Genomic DNA, 12,225 nt, shown 5'->3' on the forward strand with positions numbered 1-12,225 from the left:
ACTATCAAAACCAATTGCTTTTAGCTTGTCAATCAGAATGGAGTGGCCTTCGACACTGTCATTCTTACAATGCGGTGCCCTTTGGGCGCAGTAACTTTCTCAGACTTTTCTAATTATTTTAACATTTTATCAGAAGGAGGTTATGTTCAACTGTCAGGAAAGGATATTGGTCCAGCTCAGGCCATTATCCTAATAATTCTGAGCAAATTGTTCAGACATGAACTAGGACAAATTCATATTAGAAACTTTTTAATGCATGTTTATTATAATATTCACATTTTCTAAGCGATCAGAATATCCCTTATTCTACCATGATAATATTTATGTTTACTAAAGTAATTATAAAGAATCATTATTTTGTAAAACACGGTTTTATTATGACGCCATGTCATTTTTTCCATCCTATTTTTCAGAATAAGAATGAATATCAATAGAATTTGAAAAGAATTTAAAAAAAATGTAACAGGGTGGACATGACACCAATGACTAACAAAATGTTTAATCAAAGAAAGACATTTTATTAACCATAAAACATCCATATAAGCATTAAAGTTACTAAGCAATAAACAAACATTGTAAACATTCTTTCCATTCATAACCAGCATACCTATTAATAGGTAACAACTAACAAGTTAACAACAGTGGCGAACCTCCGCAACAAACAGCGATGAAATGCACACAGCACACTCAACCCCTAACCCTATGTAATCTAAATGCAATTGTTATGGTACTATGTAACAAAATATCAATATAATGTTATTACTACAGTGTTACTGTAGTGTTTAGTTTAGTGTTAATTGTTTCCAGTGTTATAGCAGACATATCCTTTCAATCTCTCTCTCTCTCTCCCTCTCCCTCTCTCTCTCTCTCTCTCTCTCTCTCTCTCTCTCTCTCTCTCTCTCTCTCTCTCTCTCTCTCTCTCTCTCTCTCTCTCTCTCTCTCTCTCTCTCTCTCTCTCTCTCTCTCTCTCTCTCTCTCTCTCTCTCTCTAACACATACACCTTATTACTCAAATGAATCTTATCTAATCCAACTACCATTCATTAATACACAGGTAGATTGTATCACTTTTATTTCTAACTGAAGTTTAGTGAACATGGTTGTGGACATTTTTAGCTGTGTTGCACTGAAATCAAAGTGGTTATTGTACATTGAATTCACCCCGGGGTACATATAATTTGTGTGTTTATGGCAGATGGGTTTTTTAAAGTTGTGGGAAAAAAAGTCAGCACACCGTCTGCCGTGTTCCCAAGTTTAATATAATTTAACACAACGTTACGGCCTGTGGCCTTTTTCAAGTGTCACCACATGTGAACAGGGGTTGGGTATACGCGTCTCTACATTTCGTAGCCGCATTTCTGCAGACCCCTCTCTGATTGGTTGAGGCCATTTCTGCAGACCCCTCTCTGATTGGCCGAGCGCGCGCATGCGCATGAGCCGCGACAAGCTCCTCTAGCCAGGAGTCGAAACTCCGTTAAGCTCCAGAGAGAGAGGCTGAAAACCCACAGTTGTTGCCCGACGGATGGGAGCCGAATCGCGGACCCGAGTTTTCTGATGAATAGCCCCAAAACATGGAGGTCGCGAACGCAATTTATACGCATGGAAGTATTGATTACGCCATAACGAATCATTAAAAAAATATACCGTTAACTGGAATATGTTTTGTGTGCCTTTACACATATATGTTGGATAGGATTATGTAATTGGTTTGTCATTAAAAACCAATAATAATGATCGCTCGCCGGCTTCGCTGACCATGGCCCTAGTCCCCGTACCTGGTTCAACTAAGTCGATCAAGAGTCCCATTATCCAGATTCAATTAACCCGATGTTTGAAGCCGGGATTTTCCTGTTCCTCGAAGGTGGATTCAGTCTCGTTAACTCGAACCAGACTTGAGACCCAGGATAAGTGCGCGCGGCCGCTTCAGTTGAAAAGCCAGCACGTATCGATAGCAGAGATCCTGATTTTCTAACGGCATTGATTGATTAATTGATTTAAAACTTTATTAACAGATTGCAGTACGGCTCAATAGCCTTGCCGACAAGTTAAATGCATGATCTATAGGCTAATTTTAAGTCCCTCATTACCACAATCAATCAGATTATATTTCTTTAAACTTGCCTGCTGGCAGTAGGTTTATGGATTGAATAATCAAATGAGATCTTGCTAGCGAAAATAATTAGTTTAACTGTTATACAGAATAAGGATACGGCTCTCTTACCCATTGATTGATGTATGGTGGATCTTTTACTTATCTGCACTGTGGTGTGACAAATTGTGGTTTTGACTTTCACACAGGCGGCCCGGGTTCGAATCCCACTTCTCCTAGTAGATGGGAGGCCGAGTCAGTCTAAATGAACTTGATTGATCCATGTTGGCAGACTACACAATTCTTTGTGTGTAATATCTAGTTATTATGTTGAGTCAAAATACGTTTGTTGGCCAGCCGTCTGTTGGTCATCGGTGTTCGTAATCTTACATTTAAATTACATGTTTGCTCATGCATATCTTTGGACACCTCTAGCTGATAAACCAATCAGGATACAGAAACGGGATTTCGGGACCCCAAAATTGTCAACAAGAACAACGGAGAATGGATCTGACTGGAACGCTAGCTGATTATACACAACATGAGACAGTAAATACTATTGTAATAAAACGTTCAAAACTATGTTCAATTTGTGTATTGTTTTGTTACTATATAAGATTGTATTTTGCACTGTATTAACCATAACGACGTCACAGATGAGCTTTAGATGGTTAACGTGATATTAACGTTAGATCCGACGGTCCGACCTAAATACTATTGTAATAAAACGTTCAAAACTATGTTCAACTTGTGTTTTGTTTCTTACTATAAGATTGTATTTTGCACTGTATTAAGCCATATCGACGTCAGGTGAGCTTTCTAGCCATTAGATTGTTAACGTGATATTAACGTTAGATATGACCACAATTTGATTCCAAGTTTTTACATACCTCACTTTGTTGGTCTCTCACGAAAGTCTTTCTCTGGACTGCAAATATACTGTCTCATAAATATACTCTTCCAATATATAAATATACATATAAATATATTGTTTTAGATGCTGTTGTCACTATGAATTACAAATGGGGGACCCTGATGTAAACAAGACAAACGTCTTTCTCTGGTCTGCATCCCATCTGCAATTGTTTGATACTTTTCTGGACTCTTTGTATCATAAACAGTACTGTATTTGCAAATCTGGTATGTCATAATTAAATGTATAGATGTAGCAGTAGGCCTACTGTATCTGTATGTCATGTATGTCATATATGTTATGATGAATTGAAAATGGGGGACCCTGATGTAAACAAGATGAAAGTCTTTCTCTGGTCTGCATCCCCTTAACAATTGTGTGTATTGAGCTGTACTGTATTGTACCCATTCTGCAATCTGTTAATACAGTTTTCAATTAATGTCAGACGTCCTCTCCATAAAAAAAACGATTGAATTGCTCAGAATTTTAAATTATGTCCCCAATAGGACATAATAATATTAATATTATTCCCCAGTATGACACAATAAACACAGAATGAATGCTACCAAAGAGAATGCTATATGCAATTTGTGTATAAAGTGTGTATTAATCCTGTAACATGAGTCAAGGTCAGATCTAGCCTGGCATAGAGAACAGAATGTTGATTTTTTGATGTTCAAGTTTCTTTATTAGTTGTCATACAGAAGTACAGAATACTTTTATATAAAATGCTTCTTTCTGTTTTGCTCCAGAGATTGTGCTAGATAAAAATAGATAAGTATAAAATAGAAGTCAAGTACGTAGACAAGTGTTCAATATATACATACAATGTACAATGCAGAGTAGAAAAGTAACTGAGTTACAATACAATATACTATACAGTACAATGCAGAAATGGGATGAGGTACAATTTACAGTAAGGTGTAATGAGGTATGGGTTGTAGTGCAAATTCTTTGCCAATAAATATAAAGTGTGTTTAGGTGTTCTAAAGTGGGTGCTGCAGTCAGTTGTTTGTTTAAAGTGAGTGTGTGCGTGTGGATGTGTGTGCTGTGAGTGCATTTGATGGTTGTTACATAGTGTTATTGTCATTTGTATGTGTGTAATGTGTAACTAGTACAGTGGAGGGGTGTCCAGTCCAGGGCCCAGAGAGTAGAGAGCTGTGTGAGTCGTCCCCGGACAGCTTATGTGAGAGGATGACCATCCTTGTTCAAAAGTTGAGCTCTTGCAGATTAGCCTGGCCCCACTTCTATCCAGAACAATATATAAGGGGACTGCACATTGTTTATTCACTGTGCTGTTTACCATGGCCTCTCATTCAATCATGATATTCATTGTTTTGGGAAATACAGGTCCTGCAGTTGCCACTCTGATAATGGTTCTTGATAGAGCAGGGCCAGTCACCTCAAGAGCTCAATCTTTGAGCTTGCATGATTGATTACTATAGAACCCTCAGACTAGGGTTAATTAGGCCTAGAATATATCTGTCGTGTGGTCCAGGGTTGAGCATCTGGGGAAACAGAAAAACAATCAATACATTTTGGAACATTGTTACTACAATAGATAACGTTATTCATCATATTAACAGATTGCAGAATGGGTACAGTACAGTACAGCTCAATACACACAATTGTTAATGGGATGCAGACCAGAGAAAGACGTTTGTCTTGTTTACATCAGGGCCCCCCATTTGTAATTCATAGTGACAACAGCATCTAAAACAATATATTTATATGTATATTTATATATTGGAAGAGTATATTTATGAGACAGTATATTTTGTACATATCGCTGCTGTCGGGACAAAACCTCATAACTCCATTTTTTGAATTTTTTTTTTATTATATAAATCAACTCCGTAGATCATCCTCCATATGTGTGTGTGGGTTTTACAAAGTTTAAACAATGGGAAAGCATTAAACCGATCATCTGTCTAAACCTCCTAACTCTATTCACCCTCAAATCTGTGTTAGTTTTTTTCATCTGCTGAAAAGTTGGGTTTTTGGAGTTATGAGGTTTTGTCCCGACAGCAGCGATATGTAAGTAACGGTTGTGACAACGTCTTGTGACAAACAGTACTGTATTTACAAATCTGGTATGTCATAAATAGATGTAGCAGTACAACGTCACAGGCAACAACACATACCGCTATACCATAGTGTAACACACAGCAAGAATGTGAAACAAGTTACTATTATTAGTATTGGGTTAGAGTTGTTTGATTTACACTAACGTAATGTTAGATTGCTATCTGAGAAAGTTAAAATGCTAACGTAACGTTAGTCTGTGAGCTGGCTACAACATTTTCCAATGTGTAATCGGAAGTCAAAACGGACTGCATATAAACAGCTGATGACTCATAACTTCCTATCATGTTTGAATAATGCTGTAGAGTTAAGTAAAAATGCATTTCAATAGTAATGTATATGAGTATTGAGAGCTTACCGATGCAGAGCTAAATCCAGTGTTGTCAACAGACGAGTCGCAAATTTACTTCCTAGTTTCCGGAGCTTGAGGAATGTCATTGGGAGAAATCAAGTCACCTGACGTTGTAACGCGTTTTGATTGGTTCCGCAGCAACGCCCCTTTTCACAAACGTAGGTAGTTTTTATCTTATCAACACATTAATTTTCATAAAGATATGACCCAAAAACCGTTGCCAACAAACGGAAATGTGTTATTATAGTATATTATGTAGTTCATATTACAATAACATATACTCTGTAAAACCAGATCAATCATTTCATTAACGGAAGCCTCTAGAGACCTTCGGCCCACCGTCTATAGTCTTTTCCTTCTTTTTGCAATGTAGGAATAATTCAATTTGGTGCACGTTGAGAGCTATATAAAGAATGACATCCTCAATGCATGTAGATTTATAATATTTTAACTTAAAACTAGGCTACTTTTGCGTATAATCATTAATATTATATTCCAAAAAATTATATTGGAAACGCGGGGTTTCGAACACCGGTCACCCGGTTGCCAGGATTCAGCACTAGCCGCTGCGCCACTGTGCCAGACGGGATATATTCATTGTTTATCCATTAATGGATGAGAGACCCGTGTTTAGAATATTTTTCTTACCAAAAAATGAAGTTTTATCTCTTTATTCTCAAATGCATTAATGTGACGTCAACGGCTCATTCAATTTCTCAAATCCGTCAAACAGCGCATCTCATCAGACATTTTAATCCCAGTTACAATATCACACAAAAACCACAATCCACGCAGAGACACTTCAATTTTATGCTTGAATGAAACACAATCCGGGCGCTCCGTTAAGCAAATCTACAGCGGAGAATATATGAAACTAATCAGAGCCAAACGGCCGATAGGTTTCATTCATTAAAAATATCCCCGCGGGATTCACATTTGCAATGCGCCGTTATTAAAATAACCACATGTATCGCGACTCCGAGCGCCGTATATGACGTGCATTATTTTATTTAGGACAAAGTAAATCTATAGGCTCAATATGATTTATTATCAGCATTTAGTTCTATTATTATACATTTCAAAAGCCCCCTCTAGGAAAACGAAGCACAGAAACATAATTCAGAATGGTATAAATGGGATCTAGACTGTGAGAATCATTTCAGGAAGCGAGCTGTCATTTATTTGCGGGGGCGTGGCCATGGTTCATCCGGCTAACTGAAGTTAACCCTGCTCTCGACCAGGCTCAAACTTTTTGATCTGTTGTCATGGTGATTTGGACAATCGCGCGTCGGGGAACAGGAAGGTCCGGCTTAAGTCCAGTGGTGCAGTGCTGGTATAACTCGGTATAACGGCGTTATACCTCGGTCACTGAGGCTGAAGTACGCGCAATCGCTTTTTACATGGCATTATCCAACCGGACTCCCGGAGAAGCATGCAGCTGCAGAGCCGCAGAGCCAGCGGCGCTCTCTGGGCCGCGCGCTGACGGCCGCGCTGTGAGGCAATAGTATCCAGCTGCAGGACGAGAGCAGCCAAAAAAAACTGTGCATGCGCGCGCACGCGCGCACGCGCACGCGCGTGGAGCGTTTGACCTACTGTCAATTTGCCACTGCACCACTGCTTAAGTCAGACTAGACTGGAAATTATCCAGCTAACTCAGTTATCCAGGTACGGGGAACGGGCTCAGAGATTCAAAGTTTTAATTGCAGCCTGGAACATACATGTTTCGGAACCAATGTGTAACTAGACAGTTACAATATAACATTTATATTAATTAACCCAGTTAATGCCTCAAGAGAAAGAGTCTGGTGGTCAATTGCTACAGAAATGTTGTGTCTTACTAATAATAACTAATTCCTTGGTCAATAGAAGTCTCTGTGATACTTTCTGAATATGATTTGGGAACATCAAATGGGCAGGCCGCGAAATAACAATGTTACAATGTACAGTTTCTGACAGCTGGCTGTGTTGTGAAATGTGCATATAACGTTATGAATAAACCGCGAAGTCACGCGAAATAACGTTAATCTCTCAGACCATGCTCTGTAAATAACTTATGTACATATACCGATATGCCTACTTTGTTTACTTGTTTTATTGCACAATGTCGTTCTATTGACAAGACCTAAATAACTTATGTACATATACCGATATGCATGCCCTACTCTGTTTACTTGTTTTATTGCACAATGTCGTTCTATTGACAGGACCTAAATAACTTATGTACATATACCGATATGCATGCCCTACTCTGTTTACTTGTTTTATTGCACAATGTCGTTCTATTGACAGGACCTAAATAACTTATGTACATATACCGATATGCCCTACTCTGTTTACTTGTTTTATTGCACAATGTCGTTCTATTGGATTCTATTATATGTTATTACTATTGTATTATGCACATTGTTGCGGGCAAGACCACCCGCATTTCATTGTAAACTTGTATGCAAATAAACAACTTGTGACAAATAAAACTCTTGACTTGACTTGACCACCAGCCTCTCTCTCTTAAGGCATTAACTGGGTTAATTAATCTAAATGTTATATTGTAACTGTCTAGTTAGGCATTAACTGTGTTAATCTAAATGTTATATTGTAACTGTCTAGTTAGGCATTACCTGTGTTAATCTAAATGTTACATCAATGTCAATAATCCAATGTACAGTGTTGTTTGTACAGTTGTACAGTGTCCCCCCCCACCCCTCCTACCCAACCCCCCCCCCCCCCCCCACTCCTAACCAACAACCCCCCCCCCCCCCCCCCCCCACCCACCCAACCACCTCCAATGTACAGCCCCCCCCCCCCCCCCCCACCTACCCAATCCAATGTACAGTTTCCACGCCTAATGTATATACTCTTTTCTTTCTGGACTCTTTTTGTATCACAAACAGTACTGTAATTGCAAATCTGGTATGTCATAAATGTATAGATGGAGCAGTACTGTCTATCTGTATGTCATGTATGTCATATATGTTACGATGAATTGAAAATGGGGGACCCTGATGTAAACAAGACGAAAGTCTTTCTCTGGTCTGCAACCCCTTAACAATTGTATGTATTGAGCCGTACTGTATTGTACCCATTCTGCAATCTGTTAATAAAGTTTTCATTCATTCATTCATTCATTCACATTGTAACTGTCTAAAGCATTAACTGGGTTAATCAGAAACTGTACATTGTAACGTTATAGGTTTATTCACATAACGTTATTTCACGCGAGGCGTTCAACTTGTTTACACTCCCCACTTACGCTAACTGTACCATGACGCTCAACCAATCAGAGAGGGGCTTCGCTCAACCAATCAAAGAGGGGTCTGCAGAAATGGAGTTCAACCAATCAGAGAGGGGTCTGCAGAAATGCGGCTACGAAATGTAGAGACGCGGGGTAACATATATATTAGGGGTCAAGGTTGAACCAGGTCAAGGTGCAAATCAATTAGCCTATAGGCTACAAATTTACAAAACATACTGCAGCTCAAGTGCCAGAACATACGGTACATAGTTACTATAACAGTAGTTAGTAGTTAGATGTAACACACCTTCACATGCAAAATAGAGAAAAAAATTATATAATAAGAAAACTTAAAAAACAGAACCAGACAGAATGTGTGTATTTACAGGAATGGTTTAATGTCAAACTCTTCATTAAGTCCATGGGTTTTTTAACCATGTAAAAAGGCTTTTTGGAATTAGTGTTGGTCGGTGTACAAAAAATATGCAGCACTGTCATGTGGACGTAAAGGGCACTGCATAATAGGAATGACTCAACCGCCGGTTAACCAATGGAATTGCAGTGCGGTGTCGCCTCCCATCACACATCGTTCACAAGCAATATGGCCGTCGTACTGTACTAGTGTGTGTTACATGTAATCAGTGAAGTTTTCATTTTTATGCATTCGTTTTTTAACCATGTCAGCAGCACTTTTCCTGAAAAACCTGCCCCTCATCAGCAGATTGCCGCTGAGTGTTGCGCGGCCAGTAGTCGGTTGTTGTTATCACACTGAGAGGGGTGTCTACGGTTACCGACCCAAACAAACCGAAGGGGACCCGAAGTTGCACAGTGATCATATCTATGCACATAATCAAGGTCAGTACAGGTGTGCTGATAACATAGGAAGTTAAAATGTACAAGACTAGTTGGTATTAGCCTACTATAATTGAGCGACAGCGAAGCCAGCCAGCACCCAGCCCATATCGGTTTTAAAGCTTTAATATGACTTGTTTTTATTTATATCTACTCGACTGTTTATAGATCGCGGATTTTCAGATTTCTCAATCATAGATGTGTCGTTTAGCTATATGTCAGCGCAGCGGCCTATCAATTGTGTGGCCGTCACCTGTTGCCACTGCAGTCAAATTAATGAATTGTTTGCTTTTCCGCAGATCATGCTCTTGCCCGCTTGGTGGAGGCATATAGAGCACATGGACACAAGGCTGCTAAAATTAACCCATTACTGCCGCAGAAGCCCGTGTTAGACACTGTACCAGAGATCACTGCGTTAACTGGAGTTGTGCAGGGACAGCTCAACACCTCAGGTAGGTATTGTATTCTACAGTTGGAGAAGTGGAAAGCTCTACTGTACAATGATTGGATGGAACTGACCTCAATAGAGGCTGATTGATTGATTGATTGAAAAGTTTATTAACAGATTGCAGAATGGGTACACTACAGTACAGCTCAAAACATACAATTGTTAAGGGGATGCAGACCAGAGAAAGACTTTCGTCTTGTTTACATCAGGGTCCCCCATTTTCAATTCATCATATGACACACACGACATACAGATAGACAGTACTGCTACATCTATACATTTATGACATACCAGATTTGCAAATACAGTACTGTTTGTGATACTAAAAAATCCAGAAAGAGTGTATATACATTTGACATAGAAGCTGTACATTGGAGGAGGTTGGGTAGGTGGGGTGGGGTTGGGTGGGGCTGTACATTGGAGGTGGGGGGGGGGGGGGGGGAGACGCACACACACTGTACATTGGAATACTGACATACATTTGACATAGAAACTGTACATTGGAGGAGGTTGGGTAGGTGGGGTGGGGTTGGGTGGGGCTGTACATTGGAGGTGGGGGAGGGGGGGGGGGCGGGCACTGTACATTGGAATACTAACAAGGCCATACTTGGTCTTTATTGTACAACTGGGTTAGGACATTTGTAGGGGCCAGTTTCGAATTGCAGTCTCCCGTAGGTGTTCTTTGAGTGTTTTTGAAAGTGGGTAGTGATTCACATTCCTATACAGCTTTGGGTAGGGCGTTCCACATTGATGTGGCATAATTGCGAAACGTGTTTAGTCCCTTGTTTGAGCCGAATCTGGGTTTTACATGATTTGTGGAGCTCCCTCTGGTGTTGTGATCGTGGTATTCACTGACCTTTGGGAAGTATTTTGACATGTACATGGGTACATTGGTCGTGTAGTGTATCTTGTAGACCAGGCCCATTGCAAGTTGCTGTACTCTGTCGTCTACTCTAAGCCATCCTAGGTTGTCAAAGTGGGCAGGGGTGAGGTGGGTTCTAGGAATAAGGTCAAGTAGTAGTCTGACCAGTTTGTTTTGAGATGTTTGTAATTTGGTTTTTACTAGTGCCTTTGAGGTGCTTTGGTACCATGAGGTGCAAGCATAGTCGTAGTACCCTTGAATGAGTGCTCCTGCCAGAGTCTTCAGGGTATTCTTGTTTACCAGAGAGGAGATCCGGTACAAGAATCGAGTTTGTTGGTTGACCCTTTTTATTACATTGGATGCCATTTTGTCACAGGAAAGATTAGCCTCTAGGATGGAACCCAGGTAGGTAATTTCATCTTTCCTTGTGACAATATTGTCACCCACTGTAACTGAGAAGCCGTCGGTCTTGCTGAGTTTGTTATTTGAACCGAAGAGAATGGACTCTGTTTTGCCCATGTGTAATGATAGTTTGTTGTCGGCGAGCCATATGCAGATTTTGCCTAGTTCCGAGCTGAGGGTTTTTTCAACCTGTAACTTGTTCTTGTCAGAGACCAGCAGGGCTGAGTCGTCCGCAAACAGGAACAAGTTGCAGTCACAAGCTGATGACATGTCATTTGCATAAATTAGGAACAGTAGCGGTCCTAGTATGCTTCCTTGTGGAACACCACAGTTCACTGTGAGGGGGGGGGGGGGGGGGGGATAGGGTACCGTTTACCTCCACCATCTGTTCTCTCCCCTCCAGGTAGGATTGTATCCAGCTCACTGATAAGACTATCAAAACCAATTGCTTTTAGCTTGTCAATCAGAATGGTGTGATTGACAGTGTCGAAGGCCTTTTGTAGGTCTAGCATGACCATGCCGCAGTATTTGCCCGCGTCCACCTCTTGCTTGATGTGGTCGTTCAAATAGAGAAGGCATGTGTCAGTGGAGTGGGATGTTCTGAAGCCATTTGGATTGGAATTCGTAGATTAGATTTTTTCCCGTGAGGTACTTTTCGACCTGTTCGTATACTATTTTTTCCATGACTTTCGAGATGGATGTAAGGATAGAAACAGGGCGGTAGTTGCCTGGGTCTAATTTGCTGCCCTTTTTGTGCAGGGGTGTTACTCTCGCAATTTTGAAGTCCTTGGGGACGTGTCCCTGTTTTATGGAGAGGTTTATTATGTGTGTGATGACTGGGGTGATGGCGGCTGCTGAGTCTCTGAGGAATTTGGAGGGGATGTTGTCATGGCCAGTGGCCTTGTTCGGTTGGAGGGCGCTCAGTTTTTTGAGTACCTCATCTGTAGTTACCACTAGGGATGCACGATATTGAATTTTTTGACACCGATAC

The 12,225-nt window shown here is 40.4% G+C and overlaps 1 protein-coding gene across 1 annotated transcript in view; it reads left to right on the plus strand.

The window, feature by feature from the left end:
* The first annotated feature begins 9,303 nt into the window (after positions 1–9,303).
* Positions 9,304–12,225, plus strand: part of dhtkd1 (dehydrogenase E1 and transketolase domain containing 1) — a 57,595-nt gene continuing 54,673 nt past the window's right edge. The window contains exons 1-2 of the mRNA XM_084334984.1: positions 9,304–9,525; positions 9,822–9,974. Coding sequence (XP_084191110.1) covers positions 9,348–9,525; positions 9,822–9,974 — 331 coding nt within the window. The 5' untranslated portion in view covers positions 9,304–9,347. The remainder of the gene's footprint in view (positions 9,526–9,821; positions 9,975–12,225) is intronic.

This window comes from Notolepis coatsorum (assembly GCF_963971535.1).
Source record: "Notolepis coatsorum genome assembly, chromosome: 18".
Taxonomy (NCBI): Eukaryota; Metazoa; Chordata; class Actinopteri; order Aulopiformes; family Paralepididae; genus Notolepis; species Notolepis coatsorum.